General features: G+C 42.1%; 1 protein-coding gene across 1 annotated transcript in view; it reads right to left on the bottom strand.

Annotated features, from left to right (window-relative positions):
• The window catches only part of TNN (tenascin N), a gene marked incomplete at both ends in the record, with an annotated part of 43,706 nt that overhangs the window by 9,473 nt on the left and 8,769 nt on the right, over positions 1-25,464 (bottom strand). Inside the window, 7 exons of the mRNA XM_081325534.1 lie at positions 4,941-5,108; positions 7,144-7,240; positions 8,973-9,124; positions 10,877-11,009; positions 13,624-13,754; positions 15,696-15,959; positions 18,373-18,636. Coding sequence (XP_081181660.1) covers positions 4,941-5,108; positions 7,144-7,240; positions 8,973-9,124; positions 10,877-11,009; positions 13,624-13,754; positions 15,696-15,959; positions 18,373-18,636 — 1,209 coding nt within the window. The remainder of the gene's footprint in view (positions 1-4,940; positions 5,109-7,143; positions 7,241-8,972; positions 9,125-10,876; positions 11,010-13,623; positions 13,755-15,695; positions 15,960-18,372; positions 18,637-25,464) is intronic.

Genomic DNA, 25,464 nt, shown 5'->3' on the forward strand with positions numbered 1-25,464 from the left:
AGTATTTAGGTGGCCTATGGATTCTAGAAGGGTATCTATTGCCCTGACTGCTAAGGACACCCTTACCGGATTGTCTGCTTGGCTGATTGTCTCCATTGGACCCGTGCTCTTGATTAACTGGCTCTGATGCTATCCTATTGCTGTTTTGTGGATTTGGTTGTGTTAGAATATCATCTGATCCTGGCCTACTCCGCAGGGGTATTTCCCAATCATACTGACTATATTGCTGTTGGAGGTTACCCGGGACTGAGTTGTTGTGCAAATCAGCAACCCCACTATCTGGCAGGTTGTTATCACTGAACCCGGGTGTAGTGTTCCCCACAAATATGCCAAGATCCCCTTCTTCTGGTGCGCACCCACTATTTCTCTTCCTCAACTGGTCTATGTGTCTCTTGCAGATCCTATTCCCTTCCCCCTCAATAGTGTATGACAGGGGCCCTAAAATTTCAGTGACCACCCCTGGAAGCCATTTGTCCCCTGGTGCATAGTTCCTAGCCCAAATTAGATCCCCCACTTTAAATGTTCTATTAGGAATGTCCGGTTCAGCGCTTGCTGGAAGTCTGTCAGGGTGTAATCTGTCCAATTTGGTTGTTAGTCTTCTTCCCCACCTCATTTCAGCTGGACTTTTGCCCGTGGCAGTACATGGGGTCGTGTGTTGGGTCAGCAAGAACTCGGCCAGTCTTTGATGCCAGTCACCTCTGATGATCCTTTTTAAAGCGTCTTTTGTGGTCCTCACATTACGTTCTGCCAAGCCGTTGGAGGATGGGTGGAAGGGTGCTGATGTCTTGTGCTTAATCGAGTTGGCCTTGAGGAAATCCTGGAATTCAACAGAGGTGAATTGTGGCCCGTTATCAGACACGATTACATCCGGTAACCCGTGAGTGGCAAAGAGGCCCCTTAATACCTGTATTGTTCTACCAGAAGTCGTAGAACTGACTGGTACTACCTCTAGCCATCTAGAGAAGCTGTCAACAACCACCAGAAATGTTAACCCTTGGAATGGTCCAGCGAAATCAATATGAATCCTGGACCAAGGATTCCTCGCTAACTCCCACTTATGCGTACGAATGTGTTGTTGTTCTGGCCTAGAGCGTTGGCACAGATGGCAATTGGCAACGCATTCCTCAATGTTGTTGTCCAACCCAGGCCACCACAAGTGGCTCCTAGCCAACGCCTTCATGCGTACTATTCCTGGGTGGCCTTCATGTAATTCTAATAGAATGGCTGGCCTGTGAATTTCAGGAATAACCACACGGTTTCCCCACAGTAAACAACCCAAATGAACTGACAGTTCATCTTTCCTTCTGAAATATGGAATGTACTGGGCATCCGGATTGGCATTAGGCCACCCACTTAGAACCCAGGCCCTTATTCTCTTTAAAGTAGGGTCAGTGTTTGTTGCCACAGCTATATCTTTAGCTGTTAAGGGCCAGTCTGGGATGTCCTGTAGGGACATGATTTGTCCCGCAGGGGCAGGGTCATCCTCAGTGATGTTCAAGGGCAGCCTGCTCAGGGCGTCAGCATGACCCATGTCTTTGCACGGTCTGTATTGAAGGGAAAATGAATATGCTGAGAGGAAAATGGACCACCTCAGCATTCGGGGTGACATAATTTGGGGAGTCTGTTTATCTGTGGTAAACAGTCCCAACAGGGGTTTGTGGTCAGTCAGTATGGTAAAGTTCCTACCGTAAAGGTAGTCATGGAACTTCTTTACTCCTGCCACAATTGCCAATGCTTCCCTATCAATCTGCGCATAATTCCTCTCGGCCTTGGTTAGTGTCCGGGAGTAATATGCGATTGGTCTTTGTATCCCTTGGTTGTCTAAATGGCTGATCACGGCCCCCACACCATAAGGTGAAGCATCACACGCTAGGTAAATGGGTTTATTCTCTATAAAGTGGGTTACAGTTGATTGGCTGGAAAGAATGTCTTTTAACGTTTGAAAACTAACTCTATGTTTATTCTGCCACTGCCAAGGAGCCTTCTTATCTAAAAGTCTGTGGAGGGGTTCTGCAATGGCAGCCTTGTGAGGTACAAACGTATGGTAAAAATTTACCAACCCAAGGAAAGCTTGTAATTCAGCCTTGTTTCTTGGCTCAGGAGCCCATTTAATGGCCTTAATTTTGTCAGGGGTAGGATGTATTCCATTCTTGTCTATCCTGAAGCCCAAAGAATCAGTGGACTTAACCCCAATGGAACACTTTTCCTTTTTTAATTTCAATCCAGCCCTCCTAAATCTGCCCAGTACCTGTTCCAGCCGCTCTACTAACATTTCTTCATCTTTTCCAGCTATCAGGACATCATCAAAGTAAGGGCATACACCAGGTATGCCCTTTAAGGTCCTCTCCATCACTTCTTGGAAGATGCCTGGAGCTGCTGCAATACCAAATTGCAGTCTGTGGACCCGGAACGCCCCCTTGTGGGTAACAATCGTTTGTGCTTCTGCAGCCTCTTCAGAGACAGTCAATTGTAAGTACGCATGCGCCAAGTCTAACTTGGCAAACATGGCGCCGTCCTGGATCGTCGCGAGGACCTGCTTCACCGTCGGGACCGGGTAAGCATGCTTTTTCATTCCAATGTTCAGGGTGGCCTTATAGTCAGCGCAGATTCTCACATCCCCATTAGGTTTGAGGGGTGTGACAATCGGCGTTTCCCACAGGCCGCCCTCAACAGGTTCTAGGACCCCTTGGCCTACTAGCCTGTCGAGCTCGGCCTCGATTTTTCCCTTTAGGGCGAAAGGCACCCTTCGGGCCTTAAGCCTGATAGGTTTCACTGAGGGGTCTAAGTTAAATTTAATCGGGGGCCCTTTATATTTACCCAAAGACCCATCGAATACGTCTGCAAATTCATTGCAGACTGATTCGAGGGTCTTATTTTTAATTACTGAATTTATTCCCCCTACCCAAATGCCCAGGGCTGGGAACCAGTTAAGGCCAACTAGGCTAGTCCTATGCCCCTCAGTAACTATTAAATCTAAGACCCCTTTAAAGCCTTTAAATTTTACTCTAAGGCTAACCTTTCCTTTTATTTTTATGGGGCTTTTTTGAAAGTCTGTTAACTGAATTTTTGTGGAACTAAGTGGAATTTTTCTTCCACTTAATTGTTCAATCCTCTCCAGGGTTTCACTGGAGATTATTGACACTGAAGCCCCTGAATCTATTTCCATTCTGCAAGGAACCCCTTGCAGATGGACTATGATTTTTAATTTTCCTTCTGGAAAATTGCTGTTTTTCCCTTTTCCCCGGCGGTAGACACGCGCCACCTTCCCTAGATTTGGAATTTTAACCCGGGGATTAGGGGTCTCTTTGCCACTAAAGTAAGGGGTTACCCTACCTTCGGGCCACACATCGACTTCGTGCAGGCGGTTGTCCCGAGCGCAGCTCCTACAGATGGCCTGGATGTGGCCCATCTTCCCGCACGCCCTGCACTTTGCATTTCGGAATCGGCAAGATGCTCGGGGATGGTTGCCTCCGCAGCTGCCGCACCGGTTTTGGCTGTCGTTGTCTCTCGGTCTGGTTGCGGTGTCCCTCCATGGTCGTTGTGCCGCGGTCGCCTGTCTTTGCGGAGTTGCGGGTTGTTGTCGGCGGTTAGGATCAGGCCCCTCACTTCTGGGCGATCTTGGCGCCAATTTTCCGAATCGCCTCGAGACTTCGGCGATGTCGTCTTCCCACTGCTGGTCCACCTCCCCGCAGTCCACATAGCCCTCTTGGTTGATCTTGGATGCCGCTGCCATGCTACTGCGGGGGGGGTCGCGATACCCGGTAGACTCGTACGTTAGGAGTTCGTCTATCACCTCCTGCAGATCGCCGGTGGGTTTGGCGATTATCCTGTTTTGAAGCTGCTCGTCACGCAAGCCCAGTACAACTCGGTCCCGAATTCTTATCTCTAAGTTATCGTATTTACACCGTACTGCGGCTTCCCTGACGGCAGCGACAAATTTTTGAATGGATTCTCCCGGTCTCTGGTTCCTTTTCTCAAAGATGCGGCGCCAAAAGAGCTCAGACCTCCTGGGGGTGAAATGGACCTTTAGTTTGGCTAAAAGGTCGGCATAAGGCACGCTAGAGACTGGTTGCGGTTGACACAGTCCTACAGCGATTCTGTAGACCGGTGTGCCGCAAATTGTCAATAATGCTGCCGCCTTTTTCCGGTCATCGGTGATTCCGTTCACTAGCAGGAACCCTTCCACTTGACCGATGTATTCTTCCCAATCCTCGGGGAAGTTTGGGTCGAATTCCTTCAAGGACCCTATTTGCGCCATTCGGAGAATTTTTTTAATTTCACCGCGGCCGCCGGTTGACTGTGACTCGTTTCGAATTTGCCGCCTTTGCGCAACAATTCGCCGATTCTCTGGTCTTCTGTCGATCCCACCTTCGTCGCCAATTGTTTTGTTCTGATAGACGAGGACTCAGAGTGGTTTTTGCAATGAACGAGTTTATTGAATACACAACTGTCAACTGGCAACTGTCAAGTGTTGCAACCTTTTATAGTGGAACTATTTGAACTGTAACCAATCAGAGGTGTTTATTCTCCCGCTTCTTGCTAACTGCAGCCAATGATTGCACCGGAATCTCCCGCTCAAACCTAGCTCTGGTGCGGTCTGCAAAATCCCTTGCTTGCAACTATTTACATACACAACAGAATGTTTGGTGTACATTTTTTTAATTTTAATTTTGCGGCTGGGCTTTCTCATTTGTGCACGCATAATCCCCTTACAGGAGTTACTTGCTAAAGCATCCCTGATATACATTTCCAAAGTGCCCATGAATATAAGTTCAGGAAGCCCTGAAAAATTGGTTGCTACTCAGATAGATGTGAGATTTTGCTTTTTCACTATTTGTTTCCACTTCTCCCTCTAATATCTCCCCACTTGGTTTTTTTATTTAATTCTTTTATTTGAAATTTAATAACATTTTATTTAAAAAAATAAAAGAAATATTTACCAGCAGTGCCTCTGTAGTTTCCCAAAGACAGCTTGTATCGATCTCTGCTGGAACCCACCTGGAAGAAGTCATAGGTGGCATAGGCTGACTCGTTGTGAGTCCGTAAATCTACCCTCAGCTCATAGGGAAGGCGGGCAGACCTGGTGAGGTTATTCAATTTTTCTAGGCCTGCAAGAAACATTCCAGAATCAAATTTAAGGTAGGCTGTCAAACAAATTTGTCAGACCTGTCCCAGCTTGGGTGTTCAGGAAAGAAAGACACTCGACTCCATTTGTAGTGAAAGATATATTTTTACTAATGCCAAGTCCAAAGCCAGATCTGAGGATTTCCTGCTTAGTTCTGGTAATTTTCCCTTCTCCCAAGCTCTTCCCCACTTGATCATCTTGGAGGTGTCCAATAAGGTTCCAATTAGGTGTTTTTGGTAACAGCTCCACATTTTGGAACCTCTTTGGCCCAACACTCCGCATTCCATTCCCAAGCTTCTGTCTTTGAATCTCTCATCCTGTCATCCCCTCTCCCTATATCCCTTTCTCCTTCCTCTCCCCCTTTATGGCAGGATGCCATCGAAGCAAAACAGGGATGAAGAAATGCAATGGCAGACCTGACAAAACTATTATATTCAAGGCATTTTTAAGTCAAGAAGAATTCTTGACTCCATAAGAAATGGAGTTATTTGTGTATAATAAACAAATACTACACAGTCATTTCACTCATGTCACTTTACTCCAGTTCATTAATAGAAATACTTCAATTTCCCATTCTAGGAATGTGTGCATGTGTGTTTGTGCATGCGTGTGCGCACACAGACATTTGTGTCTGTGTGTGAGAGAGAGTGACGGAGAGAGTGAGTGAGAGTGAGTGAGTGTGTGTGAGAGAGAGAGAGAAAGAGAGAAGATATTAACTCTTCCAAGTACATAATAAAACTGGTTTATCATTTATATATCCCTTTATCTGCTCTCTAGCAAAGTTTATGATGGAATACAGATGCCATTTAGTAATAGGAAACTTTAAAAACTACAAACTGAACATTAAAGCAATGTCACGCCCAAGCCCAGAGATGACACAGCAAAATCCTATCAAGTTCAGTCCTTTATTTGCTTACTCCCAATAGATTCTTGCCAAACTAAAGCTATAACCATCTACTAGATATATCTTGAGGGATTCTAGGCTGTGGCTAACCTGAACCTTCTCCTCTCTGGGTTTGAACTCTACATCATCAAAACTCTCCCTCACTGCTCCTGTAGAGACACATTCCATCACAGTCCATCACTACCACTCTATTCCTAGTAGCTAATGATTTTTAAGCAAAGTTATGACTCACTATAACACGGGTGTCAAATGCGCCATGTCACATGAAGTATCGTGATGTATCGCGACTTTTTTTGCATTGCTGGCAATGGGGTGGGCTTCAGTATGATGAAACCGGCCCGTGGGCCGGCAGTTTGACACCCCTGCTCTATAGCATTGCAAAGCATGATCTGAGGTGCTGGGTCCTTACATACTGTATAGCCAGATAGTACTAAATGCAATGTTATTGCTGTTTTTAAATAAAACTCTTAGAATCTGATCCTACTTTGGCACACTATAGGCATTCTTCCAGCCTTTTTATTATGATTGACCAGGACCTTTACAGACGTGACACTTACAATCAGAATCAAGCTCAGAATTTTTGTCATAAGTCATTGTAGTTGTTAAGTTGGTCACCACATAACCTGATTTGATTTTACAAGAGATGTTTAGTGAATACATGGCTGTTAAGCACATAGTTGTTAAACAAATCCAGCATATCCAATGGGTGCTTTTTGTTGCTTTCTGTCAAAAAATGGCACAAGTCACAAATCATGGTCATGTGATCACAGAATGATGGAACTGATTGTAAGTTTGAGCTGGTTAAAATGTGTTTGAAATACCACCATGTGACTGTGAGGGTACATGAAACAGCTGTAATTTCAATTTCAAAGGTCACAGGTTGTAACCTTTTTTGAAACCATAACTTTGAATGGATGTTAAACAACTGGTTGTTAAGTGAAGACTTCCCATAGTATTGAGACTCTAAGAACTGGGGGCATGGAAGGAATAGTGTGGAGATTCAACATCCATCATCAGAAAAGTAGAATCCTTTCATTAGTATTTCTGCATTAATAGTGGTTCTTCCAAAAAGCCTATACATCCATCATGAACTATGTTCAGAAAACAATAGTACCAAGCCAAAATTCTCCAGAAGAACTTCCAAAGCCTTCAACATAATTCTTCCATCTCTTAGAGAAATCCAGCTGTCCTGTGGACCTCCTCTGAATTATCTGTAAAAGCAGGCAGAAGCATATAAAAATTGATTCACTGAATATTAATTCTACTTATAGAGTATCAAACATAGAAGAAAAATGGAAGGTAAGTCAGTTCATAGTGCAGTAGATATAAATAGACTAGAAGAAGGTTTAGAATGTTACACATGAAATGCTCACTGAATTTGAGAGTTCCAGATAATACCAGTGGTGTAGCGTGGGTTGTCAGCACCCGGGGCAAGGCAACCGGAAGCGGAAATAGAGGGGTGGGCGGGCGGTGACGTCACGGCACTGCTGAAAAGACGCACCCCGCAGCGGCGTAGACTTTCCAAGAAGAGTCGCGCGCATGCGGGATGCTTCCGGGTCCCTCTCGAGGGCGGCTGGGCGGGGCTCCGACCTGCAAGAGCTGCTGCATTCAAGCTCGCACGTGAGCCCCGCTAAATAAAGCCACGCATGCGCACGAAGCTAGGCCAGCCGGCCAGCGGGTCCGTCTTCGCTCGGCCAAACCTGCCAGGGCGCCTGCGGGGCGCTTGCGGTTGGCCTGATCCTGGGCGGAGAGTTGGCCGCTTCTATTTATTTTATTCAGTTTATGTGGCCGCCCATCTCACCTGCCGGACTCATTTCGCTTTGCAAGAAAGAGCAGCTCGAGAGCGGAGCCAAGCCAACTCTGTGCAGCCCTTGGGGCTCCCTGAGCAGCTCAGTGTGAGCGCGCCCCCCCCAGATGTTGCGCCCGGTGCGGCCGGCCCCCCCTGCACCCCCCACGCTACGCCACTGGATAATACTATTTCATTTATGGAACAATCATGGTATCAAGCAAGCTATCCATTTTTATTTCTTCTTTGGTAGACAATTCTTCAAACCATTTAGTTCATATCTTCCCTTACTTTTTCATTTCCATGTTTCCTGGCTACAAAAGCACACACATACACTGACTCACAACAAACAAGGTATCCTCATGTGGTCTCATTAAAATTATTTGTTTATAGGTAAAGGTAAGGTTCCCCCACACATGCATGCCAGTCATTTCCAACTCTAGGGGCCGGTGCTCATCTCCGTTTCAAAGCCGAAGAGCCAGCGCTTGTCCGAGGACATCTTCGTGGTCATGTGGCCGGCATGACTAGACGCCAAATGCGCACGGAATGCTGTTACCTTCCCACCGTAGTGGTCCCTATCTTTCTAATTAATATGCTCTTTTGTGTACCAAAACATTTAAAGTGAGAAAAAAGAGAACTGCACCTGTTTCAAAATTCAAAGTATGTCTGCTTTTGTGCATAATACACCACACACACATACACACAGAGAGAGACTCCATATTAAATCATGAAACAGGAAAAATATGAGGTAAAACAGAAGGTCAGCAATGGAGACTCATGACTAACAATGAACTGTTTGTATTTAGAATCAAAGTCTGCAGAGGTTTCAAGGCTAATTCATTGCAACTGTGATAAGCATGCAGGAAAAATGGCACAGTCAGTCCAGGTAGGCCTCATTTAGTGACTGCCTCAGACAGCAACACTTCAGTTATGACAGTGAGGAAGAAGTAGCTTTGCAACCAAACCTTGTGTTTATGACCTTTGCAGGTCTGTACAGCAAAGCAAAGGTGAAGTAAGATCTGTTGCAGTTTCACTTAGTAATTGCTTTGCTTAACAGCCAAGTTGCTGATACCAATTGTGGTTGCTAAACAAAGACTACCTGTACTGGGAATAGCTGAAATTAATAATGTTTTGAAAGTAATGAAAACAACACTCACTATCCATCCCCCTCCATCAGTGGTCATGTCGCAATATACCTCAAGGGGTCTGCTGCTGTCACCGTTCAGATAGATGGTATATAGGCCGCTGATGGAATTACCATTTTGCTGGGTTTGGCTGCAGTCCACAGGGTAGGGATAATGCAAACTGACTTCAGGAGCAAAGCAAATAAGAGCTGACATTATTAAATCCAAAGATGAAGATAAAAATGCAGAAAAGTCTTTGAACAATCCTGTGGCAAAAGAAAGCTAAGGCCAACAATCTAAGCCATTAACAATAGAGAAAAAGAAAATAAACATTTGAATAGCGAGGCATGAATCTAAATTCATGTGAGTCTAAACTACTAAACGCTGATAAGACTTATACTTCCCAAGCAACGTTTTGTTGCTTGTTTCTTTCTTTATTTAATTCACATGTCACCCTAATCCCAGCAATTTAGGAACATTTTTACATACAACTGCGTTTTAGGATTGTGTCACTGCATTTACTCAGAGTCACCTGTCCATAAGCTTGTATTTCTCCATCTTCTACATTTCCCCCCACTATTTGATAGATTAGGTAGGAAGAGATGTCTACCTTCCTTTGAGAAAAAAGAAAGGAAAAGCAGGTGCCTGCCCCGAAGAAGTTTCCTAATATTCTGTAGAGTCCTGTTGCCCCTTTTGAAATTCCCTTCTCCATTCCTGAGACCCTGTGTCAGAATCATAAATGTATGTTTAAAACATTATTCCATGGATCCTGCCATCTCCCGAGGAGGAGGGAACGGATGTGTATTGAGCCTGTATTAGGCATTTCAAAGGAAAAGAGAAGCCTTTTGAACTGGGGGAACAAAAGGGAGGACTAGGGTAGGAGCATCTGGCTTGTGTTACGGAAGAGAGCAATAAACATAAAAGGTCCTAAGTTCCTTTTTCCCACGAGAGGGATGATACAAGGTAAATGATGGGGGACTGACCAAATGGGGTTAAGGGGGGGCTGAACTGGGAACTCTTTATAAGGGTTTAGTTTGTGGAACAATATTAAGTCCTGTCTTGTATTCCTACAACCAAGCATGTCATAGTAAAGATTTCTTTTGGACTAAGATTTGGCTCCAAGAGTTTTGTCTTCCTAAGACGTGGTTTGGAGTGGGTCCTGACACCCTGACAGCTTTCTGCACATTGCCACCTAAATTGGTTTCTCTGGTCTTTGTTGTGTAATATATTTTCTGAACAACGTGGCTGCTTGAAAGCTGTTACTAGGTCATTGAGAGTTGTATCGTGCTTTCCTACTTATAAATGTGCTATTTTTTTTAAAGTATCTTCCTTTAACTGTAAGTTTCCTTTTGATTCTCCAAACTGGGAAAGGCAGGCTAAATTTCAAATAACAAATCTGTCATTTATTCAGACTAATATTCCATTCCATTCCATTCCATTCCTTTCCATTCTGAACTGATGGATTGAACTAGACTCTAATCTCCAAATGCTGACATTTTTTTTAAACTACTAGCCTTCATCCTATTTCTGAATAGCTACTGCATTTCAAATTTGATTGTTATTTCTTTTATCATTTTGGATTTTTTTTCAGACGAGTTTATTAAATCAATAATTTTCCCATATGAGAAACAGGAGTTCTAACTTACAAAACGAAAATGCAAACGTTGGTTAGTTTATTCTAAGCCCCAAAGTCTTTTTGTATTTGTTATGATATCATCAAATACTTGGTTATAAATATAAATATTCTTTTTTATTATTGTGTTTTCAGTTGCATATTTTCCTACTACCATTCCATTTTCAAACCATCTTTTACCGTAAGTTCTTACTCCAGACAAAAGTCATTCCAGTTCAAGTTCATTCCAAGTTCCTTCTTCTTTTAAGGACACGCGGCATATTTAGCACCTAAACATTACAATATGAGCGTTCACAAGGCTTACTTGTAGAAAAAGTGGTGGTCACTGTTGGACTCCTGCGATCTCCCTTGAAGGCTGTAATGTATAAGGTGTACCTAGTACCACGACTTAAGTTTTCTAGAACAAACTTTCGATCATTTGCTCCAAGTCGCACTTCCTGCCACAAAGAAAAGAGACTGAAACTATATTTCACTAACACATTAACCCTCCATTCCTATGAGCTGCTTTCCCCCAAAGCTCAGTGATGAATAGGAAATTACTTGACTGGCTAGGATCACTGGGGACAGCAGGTGACAAAAAATGCATGCTGTTCTGAAACATTAAAATGCAGACAGTATGTGAATAAAATAGGATGCATTTATATTCTGATTTACACAGGGGACTTTTTTATTTCCTGAATCACAAATGCTCTTCAACCATTTTGCGAAACCTATCAATCTTTAGGGTTTTACACCCTGCTGCATTTCTGAATGCACAGTTTTTATCACCATTGCTTGTCTCATTTACTTTTATATTTTTAGGTGCCTTTTGGATAGTGTAATAAAACATTGTGTGTCTGCAGCATAACATTTAACACTGAATACGAGGCAAAACCTTCTCCTCATACTTCGTGACAGTTTGATCTAGTGGTTAAGGCACCAGCCTAGAAAGCCAGAGACTGTGAGTTCTAGTCCTGCCTTGGTCATGAAAGACAGCTGGGCAACCTTGAGCCAGTTACTGTCTCTCAGCTGAACTCATTTCACAGGGTTGTTGTTGTAGGAAAAATAGGAGAGGGAGTAATGTTGGATATGTAGTGCCACCCCTGACAGGGCCACTAGAGTCTGGATTCCTCTATCCCCTTTCTACAGGTACCCAGGCTCTTCCCTGCTACACAGTCACTCCCCAAGTGTCTCAATGTCTGTTGTTCTGGACATCAGTCTCCTCTGATCTCTTGCCCAAGCACCTCCACTCACCCAGTTTAAGTCACCTCCACTGCCGACTTGGGTGTCTGGCACTCCTCTGTTCACTGGTCTGCCCACTTGCCTGGGTCAGCTCACCTCTGCCATCTGCTGGTACATCTGGCACCACCACCACCCCACCCCCTCTAGTCACTGGCTTGCCCACTTGCTTTGGTTGATTCATCTTCTTGGTGTCTGGTCACTCGCCCACTAGTCTGGGTCTGCTCGCCTCTGCCGTCTCCTCTCCCCTTTCAGGATTCCAGCCAACTCTCCCCTCAAAAGTCTTCCCACGAAACCCCGGCTTAACCCCCTTCTCTCCTTTCCCCATCTCCTTCTCCTTCCCTGGAAGCTTCAGGGCTATTTTAGCTAAAAAATCCTAACTCCTCAATTTCTAACCTTGTCTGAGATAAATACCCACCTCCCACTCACTTTCAAGTTTCCAGCCAACTCTCTCACCAAAAACCTGACAGAACCCCCCCCACACACACACACACCCTTTTCTCCTTTCCCTACCTCCAGGCCTCCCCTTACTACAAATGTTTGCCACCTTGAGTTATTCGTAAAAGTAAGGGTAGATAGAAATAAATAAATAAAATGACAGATAGACGTGAAGGCATGGCAAGAACCATTTTCAGCCTTTCTGTACCACACGTACACTTTTTTCTGTATCAGGGATATCAGCATCCTCCACAGACACAGTATGAATTTCTGCAGAGAGGGCCCTTCAGCATATGCATGTCTGTGTGATGGAATGTGCACCTGCTGGAGCAATGGTGGTGGGATTAGCAGTGTTTTCCCAGAAAGGTGCCCAGATTAAAAGACTACACAGTCCCAAGATGGATGGGCGAATGGGGAAGAGGATCAGAATAGCCACACACTAGAACAACCAGCCCGCTGCCAGACCCGTCACATGGAAGCTGAGCACACCCCATTGCCAGCCATGGCAAAACAGTCCCGATATGTCACATGACGTCACGTGGCGTCGCAAGTTTGGCATGTCTGCACTAGAATCTCCCAGGATATATCTAGCAAATTAGAAGATTGTAGCTTTAGTTTGGCAAGACTGTATCTTCAAGTCAGTTTTTGACTCCTGCAATTGACTGGATTAATCCCTGCAGTTTTTTGGAAGTAATTTGCCCTTGCCTGCTTCCTAGGGTTGAGAGAGGGGGACTGGCCAATGCCTAATATGGGACTAGAACTGACAGTCTCCTGATAGTCATATATGTGGCATGTAAGATCCTCCTTGCAGATTTTTGCAGCTGACATCATAAAAAATCCACCTTGCTGCTCATTCCTTTCTTGCATTAGTGCCCAGCACTGGAAGAAAAGGTGTATTTTCCAACATGCTGGGCCTTTTCATGATGCATCATTTGCTGATAATTGTAGCTTAGTTTCTATGAGCCATTACTTGACTGCTATTGTAAGAATGCCATTGCCTGAATGCATTTTTCATCTTGTATATTATTTTCCTGCTCTATAATTTGTTTTTATTTTGAAGTAATTATAAGTTATTTGTTTTTACTTTAAAGAAATTATAATAGTTATATGTTGTGAATAATTATTGAAATAATCATATTATTTTATCAAGTTTTGAGGCCACATGTTGTGTTTTATTGCATATATCTTTTGGATTTAGTATGAGCTGCCTAAAACTATAGAACATAAAAACCTATGTACAAAAGAAGACAAAACAAGACATTAGAATCAGGCTCAATTTATGGCAAATCTAGATGTGTTGTTGTGTGTCTGTTGTCTGAAATGACCTAAGCAAGTCTGCCATATGCTAACAGCTGGGCTGACCAATTTCACATATGGTGCATTTAGCAGGCTTACCTTACTGGTGCCAACTGGATCTTGATAGGTGAGATGATAGCCACTGATTTGAGCATCTGGGGGCATCCAAGTGACTACTCCACTGGACTGTGTCAAGTCTGATACACGGATATTCTTTGGTGGATCAATATCTAGACAAAGCAGTGACCAGCATGAAAACACTCAGAAAGCTATTATGAGACTCAAAGAAATTGTATGCGTATTCTGTGTTGCCTTTCTGCAAAGAGGAGTTGAACAAATTCCACTTTATTCTATGTATTCCTCTTTGCTCTTTTCCATGAGCAGCTATATTGTTCTACAATTACCCTTCCTTTTAAAATACTTGGGGCTGCAATACTCTTCTCACTTCTGCCCAGGTTTGTCTCAGAAGAAGCAAAGATTGCTCCTTTGAAAGTACATGTCCATGTAGTTTTCTGGACAACAATGATGTAGTACTTCGTTACAGTCCACTTCCAGAATATTTCTTTCAGTTCTAAAATTTTCATTTCACAAATCACTGTCTTAATTTGTCCCACATTGAAACTATAAAGATAGCACTTGTTACTGAGGCAGAATAAGGCTAAGTCATCGAGACAATGCAATTTATATTGGCATTTTTTCTGCCAACGAAGGGACCAGAAGATAGCATATTAATACAGCCATTTGGATGTGTGCTAAGAAACAGAGAAATTAGGGAAGAATCAACCCCAGAATCAGTAGCTGAAGGGAAAATTTATGCACATGCCTAGGAAATACTGAAGGAGGTGCTGAGATCCAGCAGTAATATCTCGGAACCCAGCTGTTTCTTTTTTTCTTTCATCCAAGATATACGGCTTTAGAATACATATTAAGATACATATTCTATGTATACTGGCATGACCTTTTTATACTGAAGAATGACAAACCAGCTCTATCACCCTGTAAAATATTATAGTCCTCAATTCTATGCATATAATCTAAGAATTTCAGGAAATAGATGTCATGGTTCCGACAGATGAAACTCTTCAGAAGAACTTCGAGGCATTGTTTACCTTAAAGAATCAACACTGCTAACATCGGATGTTCTTGCTTTGACAATAGGTATATAATTTACAGTAAGCATATATTTTAGCTCTACAAGAGGCTGAATCAAAGATCTCGTAGATAAATGGGGCAGTGACATATGCAAGAGAGAAAAAGCACAGTTCTGTAAGAAACTTTCTAATGCCCCAAAATGAAAAAGCCAAAGACTGGAGATCTATGACACAAATCTACCAACGGATCTTTTATTTCAATTCTACTACATTTTCTGCAAGGTTTCTAATTATATATTTCCACTCCTATCCTTCCTTGAACATGTAGCAAAGATATCAGAACCTAACTGGATATTTATGAGCTCACTTCCCATTAAATCCAAGTAACAGGGAGAGAGGAATACTTATAGAATAACTGACTGCAGGAGAGAAGAAATAGTACATTTGTAATGTATGGTTAGAGGGACGCGGTGGCTCAGTGGGTTAGGACGCTGAGCTTGTTGATCAGATGGTCAGCAGTTTGGCGGGTCGAATCCCGAGTGCCGCGTAACAGAGTGAGCACCTGTTACTCATCCCAGCTTCTGCCAACCTAGCAGTTCGAAAGCACCTAAAAATGCAAGTAGAAAAATAGGGACCACTATGGTGAGAAGGTAACAGCGTTCCGTGCGCCTTTGGCGTCTAGTCATGCCAGCCACATGACCATGGAGATGTCCTCAGACAAGCGCTGGCTCTTCAGCTTTGAAATGGAGATGAGCACCGGCCCCTAGAGTCAGAAACGACTAGCACGCATGCGCGGGGGGACCTTTACCTTTAATGTATGGTTAATATCCTCATTTAGACAACAGAGAGTGCTGCAAGGCTCCCTATATCTCCTTGTTCTGTCCCTAGCATTTCCAAAGCAGCCCTTTCATGCAACTGTGTAGATGGAAAATATATAGTATCATTGGTACTAGAAAACATAAGGAAAAATAGTATAGAACTCATCAGCCCTGGTAGCAGTAAGATTATACCACTGTCATTTCCAAAGGACACTGTTTCATGAAACCTATCATCCCACTCCCACTGCCCTACTCAAGTTACCTGTCATAGTTTTTGTGCTTGCCCTCTTGCTCTGCTGGCTTCCTTTCACTGCCCAGATGTGGAGAACATATTCTGTGCCTGGTTTCAGGTCTGTCAAGGTAGTCTTGACGTTATCCTTCCCAACAGGTACCTCTCTGGTTTCTCCATCCGCAGATGTATAGCTGAGGATGTTCTGTTCTACAGGTGCCCAGGCCTTGTTCCAAGACACAGTGGCTGAGTTTTCTGTCACTTGGTCTGTTTTCAGATTGGTGGGTCCATCTATTTCTGTGGACCAAGGTACAGTGTATTGCATTCTTTTTTCTCAGTAACATTGGATTATATATTCTTTTTTAAAATCCTCCATTTTCTTAAAATGATCAGTCAATCTTTACTGAAGAAGCCATATGGCCATGTGTAAACTTGAGCATAACTATTAACAAATATCAGCTATGCTTGTTTCTTGATGTCTGAAAATTTAAATTAATTCATTACTAAAAAGGAACCAAGAATCTGGGGATTATTTGTACTGTTTCTGAATAGTTTTGTTTTGTTTTGTCAGAATCAGTGGCGTAGCGTGGGTTGTCAGCACCCGGGGCAAGGCAAGTAATTTGCGCCCCCTAACCCGTGGATTTTAGCACTCGAGTCTCTTCCACTAGCTCAGGAATTCTGGGAGTTGAAGTCCATGAGTCATAAAAGAGCCAAGGTTGCCTACCCCTGAGTTAGGTTCAAGGCAAAAAAGGGTTTCTGGAGAAGAGGGAAAATGCTAGTTTAACACTGAAACAAGGCAACTTTAAGGTGCCTCAGCTGTGATTTAGGATGAGACAAAGAGAGGACATGGCGTTGAAAATGGTTAATGGGGCATGTTTGTTCCACTCTTAGTGGAAGTCAAGATAAACCCCACGAGAGAATGACCTTACAACAGATGTGAATAGGCTTGGACTACGTTTGTAGATTGAGTGCATACATCACATGGAGCGATGATGGGCTTCATCAAGATTTATGATCCCACAATTGGCTAGTTTTCTCCATCTTGTCCTAAACCCTGGATACCAACCACGGTTTATGGCTTAGTATGTGGTGTGGGGTGACCCAACATGTTAGGCAACAAACAATGACTTCCAACTTACAATGCCTCAGCTTCCCAAGGTTATTCCAAAGCCGGAAAAGCCAACCAACCCACCCTGCAGCTTTGCCTGCTTAGGCTGAACCCCAGGAGTTCATACTTGCTGCGGTGCCCGACCTATTTTCTGCCCAGACGCTGCTTATCCAAGCCAAGCCGCCTCCTTCTCTTTGGCACCTCACCCCAAAGATTCGCCGGCCTGGCTGGAAACTCTCGCTGCTGGCGACGTGTGGGGGGGGGCGGTCCCGATCGCCTCCTGCAGGGGGAACCGAGTGGCCGCAGAGAGTCAATACAGCAGGAGGAGGAGGAGAAGGAGGAGGAGGAGGAGCAGCAAGCAGCCGCAGGTGCGGCGGCTGCAGTTGTTACCTTTACCTCCGGGAAAGGAGATGGGGGCGGGAGCTGGGTCGGGGGGGGCGGGCTTGCAGGTTGAGAACCAAGCGGAGGAGAGCCGCGGCGGGAGAAAGAGAGGGAGGCGAGACGCCGCCAAGCCTCCCCACCCCCACCCGAGAAAGGAGGCGATCCGCAGCCGCGAGAGGACGGGATCCCGCTCTGGCTGGGCGCAGCGAATGCGGTTGCTTTCTATGCTCCGCCCACTCACTCGCTCCTCCGACCCTCGGCGAAGCAGAATCGTCCCCCTCCGGCGAGCTTAATGGGCACCCCCCCAGATGTTGCACCTGGTGCGGCCGGCCCCCCCTGCACCCCCCACGCTACGCCACTGGTCAGAATTGTCATATTTAGTTTCAACAAAGGCTGGATATGTCAGAAGCATTATACATATAACTCTGCCATCTTGTTCTGATCATGCCTGATATAACAATTACTGTACTGAAAAGAGGAATGTCTGATTTATTGATGTTGCCAAATCAGATGGTGCTGGGATTGAATAAAAACAATTGGAAAAGAATTCAAAATACTGGGACTTGCAGGTTGAAGTAATGCTTATGGAAAAAGAAATCTCTTATTATACCAATAGTGGTTGTAGCCCATGGAGCAATACTTTAAGGACTTCCTCGATATCAGGAAATACATTGAATTTATCAGACCTAAACAACTCTAATTTACAAAAAGCCACCTTGCTTGGCAGTGCCCAAATTCTTAAATGCCACCTTAATAATTCTTAGGTCCTAATTTAGGATTTGAATTAAGTTTTCACCACTCTTACTCTGTGAATGTAGATTACCTATACATAATACACAGACATGCATACATGCAGATATATATCAATATAGGATTATCATATTAAACCAATTACTATATTATTAAAAGATTTGTTATTTATTTGTCTGGTTTCTCAATAGTTCATTCTGTCCAGAATTTAACAATCAGTACTTGCATGACATCTTTCAGGTTCTAAATTCACAAACTGAATGTGACTTGTCTTGACAAAACTGAGAAAGGAAAAGAAGATACTTGATTTTTTCAGCAGACTGTAAATCTTCAATCTGCTGCCAGAGTTCTAGTACTCCTTTGCATATAACTTGTACAGTTTAGCATGTCTAAAAAAAGAACTCCACTGAGTAGAACTAAAACAGAGGAACTCATGAAGATTTCACAATTTCATATCTATGGAGTGAGTACCTGTTTCAGCTTCTGTGCTTGCCCTTCTGCTCTGCTGAGTTCCCTTCACAGCCCAGATGTGGATAGTGTACTCCATGCCAGGCTTCAGGCCCACAAGAGTAGTGGTTCTCTTGTCCTTGTCAATGGATATCTGTTTGGTATCACCACCAACTAAGTTGTAGCTCACTACATAGCTATCAATGGGAGCCTGGGCTCCATTCCAAGAAATGGTTGCTGTGTTTTCTGTTACTCGGTCAGTTACTAAATGTGTCGGGCCATCAATGTCTAGGAAGGAAATAGATACTTAAATTAGGACAGTAATTCTGACAGGTTTTCCATTGTCTACCAGGAGCCACTTTTCAAGGCTAATTCAGAACATTTTGATGGTTGGGGGTATATAATCTACATGGCACCCTTTCTTCCCACCAGTTAACAAAAGGCATAAGCCAACCTGAGAAGATTTTATGCCTGGGGCTGGCACAAAGAAACCTTCCCATGGATGGTGCTCATGTGGGTCAGTTCTGCCTCATCTGTTCTTTTAAGACCAGTCAGAATTCACTACTTCTTTTGTAATCAGCTGATTTCTGCACCTAATACTGATTTAAATACTAATAACAACATCTGTCCACAAGCTCTTGTCAGAGTCACATTCATCATGCTTTGTTTTAGAAAATCTGTGTTGTCTTCTTAAGTACACTGGCTGTCTTCTAGTGGCATACATCTCTTTCCCCCACACAGATCTTTTCACTGAGAGTCATCATCACCTCAAAGTCATCCCTTATTGTTTCATATCTTGTTTTTCCTCTTTTGCATCAGCAAAGAATCTTTGCCTGAATCCCAGATTATCCCAGAGAATAGGGGGTCATGCTGCTGGAACTGAGATGTAGCTTTCTCTGCGTGCTCCTTCAAATATATGCAGCATTTATTATAGTGATTCCACATATCAGACAACTCATTCTGAATGTGAGTTCTAGCAAAACCGTTTCTCCTCCCATTTCTAGCATTCAAGTTGCCTCTTCAGGAGTACACTTGCTTAATATAGATATTATTACATAGGGGATTATATCCAGTGTCTTCAACTGGAATCTTTTTTATATATAATATTTTATTGGATTTCTATTTTTACAAATCATAAGTGCTTAGTAAACAACATGTTGTCTAGGTTCATTTTTACTTAAAGACACATATTGAATTCCTAATCTCTACCCCTTTTTCCTGGCCAGTGATAACCTATATCCCATATTTGAAATTATTCTATGTCTTCTTTTTCTTTGACCTTCAATATCACTCTGCCCATTTCTCCACATTCCGATGTTTTCTTGATCCTCTCTTCTTCAGGTAATATTTCTTTGTTTTTCAAACACTAAGCAAATAAAATTCTTACTGCTATTAATACATACAGCATTAAGTATATACTTGCTCATCATATTTTTCTAATATTATATCTAATAAAAATAGTTCCAGTTCAGAACATCTTTTCTATCCAGCTCATATCTCAATTATATTTGCAATTAAGATCACCTTATACCCTGTTTTCCCAACTCTTATTTCAATTTTAGTTTCCCTTCATTATTCAAAATATTTTTATAGGTTACAATTTTCTCAGAGTTGATTAAGTTTGGGTGAGTAAGTTTCCCTAGTTAAAAGCCATCCTGATGTTTTCATATTTCCCATCCCATAGAAAAGTATGCCATCCTAATTATAAATCCTATCTTTCTAAGTATAATGATCTTTTAGTATCTAAGGATTATCTATTTCTTTTAGCCATATTCAAACACCTGTTTGATAGTATAGGGCCCCATCCAATAGGTCGAGTCCTCTATTTTTTTAAATCTAAATCTAGCTTTTTTCTTTTGCCAGATAAATTTCCAAATCAGTATATTTATTTAGATCATCAAAAGATTTTTTCTCTCTCTTTTTATGGGTACTATTTATAGTAGAAAAAGTCATTTAGGTAAGATATTTCTGAGGGGAAGTTCTACCCATTTATATTCATTGAAAATCTCCCACCTTCCTTCTCCCTCAGCTTCTCTTTTCATTTCTTATTTCCCAGTTTCTAATGTTTCCCCTGAAAGCTCTATAATCTGTTCTATAAAGTCTTCTTCCTTATCTTCAGATATGTTCTGAAGTCTTGAGGGATGGTGTGCCTTTTCCATTTCTGGTATTATCACTAAGTCTTCTGTGTTTTCCTTTGTCTGCAATTTCCTTTCTTTGTATTCTCCATCTTTAGATCAGTTTCTTCTGGTTTGTCTTCTATTTTCTGAGTTCTTTGTTCCTTCTTTATAGTTGTTTTCTGAAGGTTTTCTAATTGTAAGTTTAAGTTAAAAACTTGTTCATTTATCTTATCCAAATTATCTTTAGTCTCATCATAGTTTCTTCTTGAGTCTTCTTTATGTGAATCGATTGCCACTTGAATTGATTGATAGCATTTCCTTCTGAAAGTTGTTAGCTTTTACTCTCTGATATTTATTTATTTATTTATTTATTTATTTATTTATTTATTTATTTATTTATTTATTTATTTATTTATTATGGGACTTATATGCCGCCCTATCTCACGAAGGACTCAGGGCGGCTAACAACAATAAAATACAGAATACAAATATTAAAAAAAATTAAACTATCACAAAGCCCCACTAAAACCAATAAAAACATTAAAAACATAATTAAAAACCCTTATCATCAGTCCAGGTTGGCCTGTTGCCAGGTTGGGGGCTTCAGAGGCAAATACTGGGGATGGTTTTTTACCACTTTTAGCTAGGTATGGAGCACTCATTTTTCTTCCCACTCTCTATTATATTTCCCAAGCTTATCTAACATGACCAATCTTATAGTCAATACAACAATACACTACTTAAATTTCAATTTAAAGTTCTTATATTCTTTGTATATAGCCTTTATAGTCCAATAAGTTCCAAAATATAGGTCCACCACCAAAAGGAGTACTTTGTAAGGGTTCCTCTGTCCAGGAATCCAAGAATTATCAGTCAACTGATGTTTGTAATCCAAAATGTCCAACCACCCTATAATCAGTCCATAAGTCTCCCCCAGGCAAAAGTAACCAAGAGGCAGAAAGTCAAGAGTTAAAGTTCAGTCAACGTTTGTAATCCAAGACAGTCAACAAATTTCAAAACTGTTGTAACTCCCACCATGCAGAAAATAGCCCAGAATGTTTTTCTCCATTGCCATCTACTCTCTGTTGAACTAAGAGCTTCACTAAAGATCAAAGAAGCTAAGTAGTTATCTGTTTCTGGACATTCTGCCAAGCCCACTCTAGACATAACAAAATTAGTGCTGTACCTTTCTGCTGCCAGTAGATGTCCTTAGATATCCATTTTCCAGCACTTAAAGCAAACATTTATTTCAACTTTAAAGTTTCTTGAATTTCATCCAAATGTTCTTTCAAAAAAAGATCTTAACAGTTTTCTCAGTTCTCAAGATTTATCAAAGCTGTGTCTTTATATTACTTCCACTTTAGTATTATATTCTTCTCTATTTTCGTCCCCTAAAAAGAATTGAACTGCCACTTTCAGGTCTCTGGAAGGGTGGGGCAAAAATCCCCTTCCTTCTCACGTTTGGGGATTCTTGCTTTTTGGGAATCTGTCTTTTCCAGGGAGTCAAGAATCAAAATAGTAGAGAAAGGATCAATATTCTCACCCAGTTCCAAACACACTGTTTAAAATGCTGGTAAGTGCTTTTTTTGTTCAGTTGTCAGTAGCTTGGACTAGCCACAGAAATGCAGCCAGTCTTTCCCCTACCAGTTTGGAGGGCTTTCCTTGGATCAAACAGATTGACCGCCATCTTTCCATGATCGACAAGGGTCCTTTCCTTCTTCATCGCCTCTCTGGGGCAAATTTAGGCCTGTTTAGAACCCACTGGCAAGGAGAAAGCAGCTGTGGAAAGCAGCCATGCATTGCCACAACACAAACCGGAAGTCCCCTTCAACCGGACATCTTGTTACAAGCAAGACAGCTCTGGCATATTTAAAACTTCAGACTAGTCTAATTCCTGGGAATTCCCAAAGAACCAGTGTTTTGTATTCCTCACATTTCTGACATATTTGTTTTTAGCATATTTGCTTGCCACTCCCCTTCCTCCTATGATGCATTCTTTTCTTCATGATAACTGTTTTCCTGTCAGCTGTACCACTGATAAACTCAGTTCTTCCAAAGGTCTCAAAAGCTCCACAGAAGTAGAAATACTCTCTTAATATACTCAAACATCCAACTTTTTCTTGGAAAGAGATCCTAGTGCCATGTTAAAGGGTTTTAGAAAGCCTCATTGCTTAGGACAACATGGAAGAAATGTATATTCACTTTACAGCATCTTTGGTAAACTTCTTAAATCAAATGGGCTGCCGTGTGGTAGTTTCTACAGGCAGCATAAGAACTGTAAACACTTCATGATAAACCAGACCAAGAAGCCAACGTCTCATGTAGGCCATTATCACTGTTACTATAAAGATATACCTAGTAACAGAATTTTGCAGGTCTGGATATGGTTTCCTGCCCTACTACAACTTGGTGACAATTGGGAAAGATTTTGTCTGAAGTATTTTCTTATATCATATTTCTTCCCCAGAAATGTGTACAGATACAGAATATATAACCATTGCCTTGGTAGCAGATTTTCCTCCTGCACCTCAAGGCCTTTACAAGAAAAGGAGTGAAACTGCTGTGTTTATTCCAAACTGCTCTTACCTGCAAATAACTGATGGAGGGAGGGGAAGAAATTCCAGCTGAATGTGAACAAGTACTCTGCCTCTTTCCCCTTGGAGCATCAATGTGGTTTACCATCACCACCATCTAGTTTCATGGTGAGTTTTCTCAAATTATAAATAATTACTTTGATTTTTGTATAATTTGGGGACATTTTAAACAAGTTATGTGGAGTCTATTTTTCTGAGGGCAGCTCTTTTGTGTGGCTAGAGTAACATTCAAATGACCTAACCACTTGGCAGAGGTTGTCTGTGTGGTCTTTCCACAGAATTGGCCTAAAACATCTTGTGGAGGGCCAATTCTATGATCAGAGCCTGTGCTGATCCCTTGCTCCTCAGGAGTTGGATCATTTTTTCCTGCCTCGTATGTAAAATCATGCTTGGGCAGAGGTCTTTCCCACTACTGTGTTAGCATTATATACCTGCCCATGTGGTGGTAGAAAGCAATGCAAGCATAAAATTTGCTATCCCCATTGCCAATCCCTACCATGCATCCATCATGTCTCTGCTAAGTCACTGTCAAATACTATTATCCTAATTTGTGATGGTGCCATAATAAAGGCAAGGTGATTGTCTTTCTCCTCTGGCTTTGTTGCCACCTACCCCCTTCAGCAAATCATCAGCCAGCAGATAAAACATATCAGCCTGAGCATTCTGATAACAATGATGGACTTTAGGATTTTATCTTCAAATGAGCTGCTTTGGAGGAGTAATTAAAACTGGCAAATAGAAAGAAAGTAACAAATGAGTAGCAAAAGCTCAGTTTGACATCCCTCGTTATTTTTGGAACACTGCATGAAGATGAGGTGGACTGTTATATCTACCTTTGCTTTCTTCTCTCCTACTTGTTCAAATCCTGGAGTGAAGTTGGTATCAGAAATAGACAGGACTGGTAATTTCCAATATAAAAGGCATTCCAGAAATAAAACTACTTGTGGAGATACTGAGAGGGGAATTGTTGCAATGGTTAGTGATCAAAAGTTAGGGATGTGTCCTTGTCTTCCAACTCTCCTCAAACACATATAAGGCCTAGCTTTCAAGATAATGGCTGACAAATCATTACAAAGCTGTGGTGTAATGGTTCCAATAATCTCTTTTTCATACAATGATACAGCTGGGCAGTTTGTGTTTTTGACATCTATATTTATGTGATGCTTTTCTGATTTTCTTGCTGGTTTGCCAGAATGTGTGGTGAGAGAACCTATTTCTTTTAAATAAAGGAATGGTTTTAGAGAACTCCTGCAAATACCTCAAGAAAAACTTCGTTTGTTTATGAAAACATTCCATTGAAACCACAACTGTTCCTTCAGATATATTGAAGACAGCATCATCTCCTTCCTCCAAAAAGCATTCTGATTACTGAGGCAAATGGCAGGGGTTAGATGAGGGGATGGGTCTTCACATCATGTCCCTGTGTCTCCTTCTTACTTGGCCAATGGTGAGTTAAATGAAATTCTATGTTAACAAAGGCAGCTTCCTCTCTTTTGCTGGTCTATATTATAAAGGTAAGGGTTTCCCCTGACTAATCTTGTCCAACTCTAAGGGACAGTGCTCATCTCTGTTTCTTAGCCAAGGGAACCAGCATTGTCTGAAGACATTTCCATAGACATGTCGCCAGCAAGATTATACACTGAAGTGTACAGAAATTTTTACCTTCCCACCAAAGTGGTACCTATTTATCTACTCGCATTCGTATACTTTTGAACTGCTAGGTGGGCAGAACCTGGGGCAAATAACAGGAACTCACCCCATCACTCCATTCAGATCTTGAACACAGCTACTAACAAGTAGCTGTGTCTTTAACTGCTGAGCCATTGCACACCCTGGCCTATACTACATGACCTTTAAAATGTGGCTTAGAGAAAAGTAAGGCTTTTCAGTCTTATGTATTTCTTAACAAATTTATCTTTCTCTTTAAATATAAGGAATGTCTGTTATATTCATTGAAAACTGGGCTAAGCTTAATCTGCAACCAAGACAAAAATACTATGAACATTTTCTGATTTTCTGATGCTACTTAATTATTTGGTATCCTTTTAGCATTCTGCATGTTCTTAGAAGCACATCTTCTAATAAGACTTCTGCCAAATTCAAATCTCCAGTCAAAGGGACATTTTCTGATCAAGCCATTTTCAATGTACCAGCCAACAAATAACTAGCAAAGCTTCACTTACACCAGGGGAGGGCAACCTTGGCTCTTTTTGGCCCTGACTTACACCAATACTGTCATTTGGGGGGGGTGGGGTTATACAATTAGAAATAAGACTGCAATGCCAAAACTTGCAACTCCAGCAGTCTGCCCTCTGACTGATGTCATGCTAGACAATTCATTCTTGGGTGATTCTGAAGCCAGATTTGTGGTCTTTATTCCAAAGCCAGAAGCTTGGTGGTAGCCA

Source organism: Vipera berus, assembly GCF_964194415.1.
Source record: "Vipera berus genome assembly, chromosome: 3".
Taxonomy (NCBI): domain Eukaryota; kingdom Metazoa; phylum Chordata; class Lepidosauria; order Squamata; family Viperidae; genus Vipera; species Vipera berus.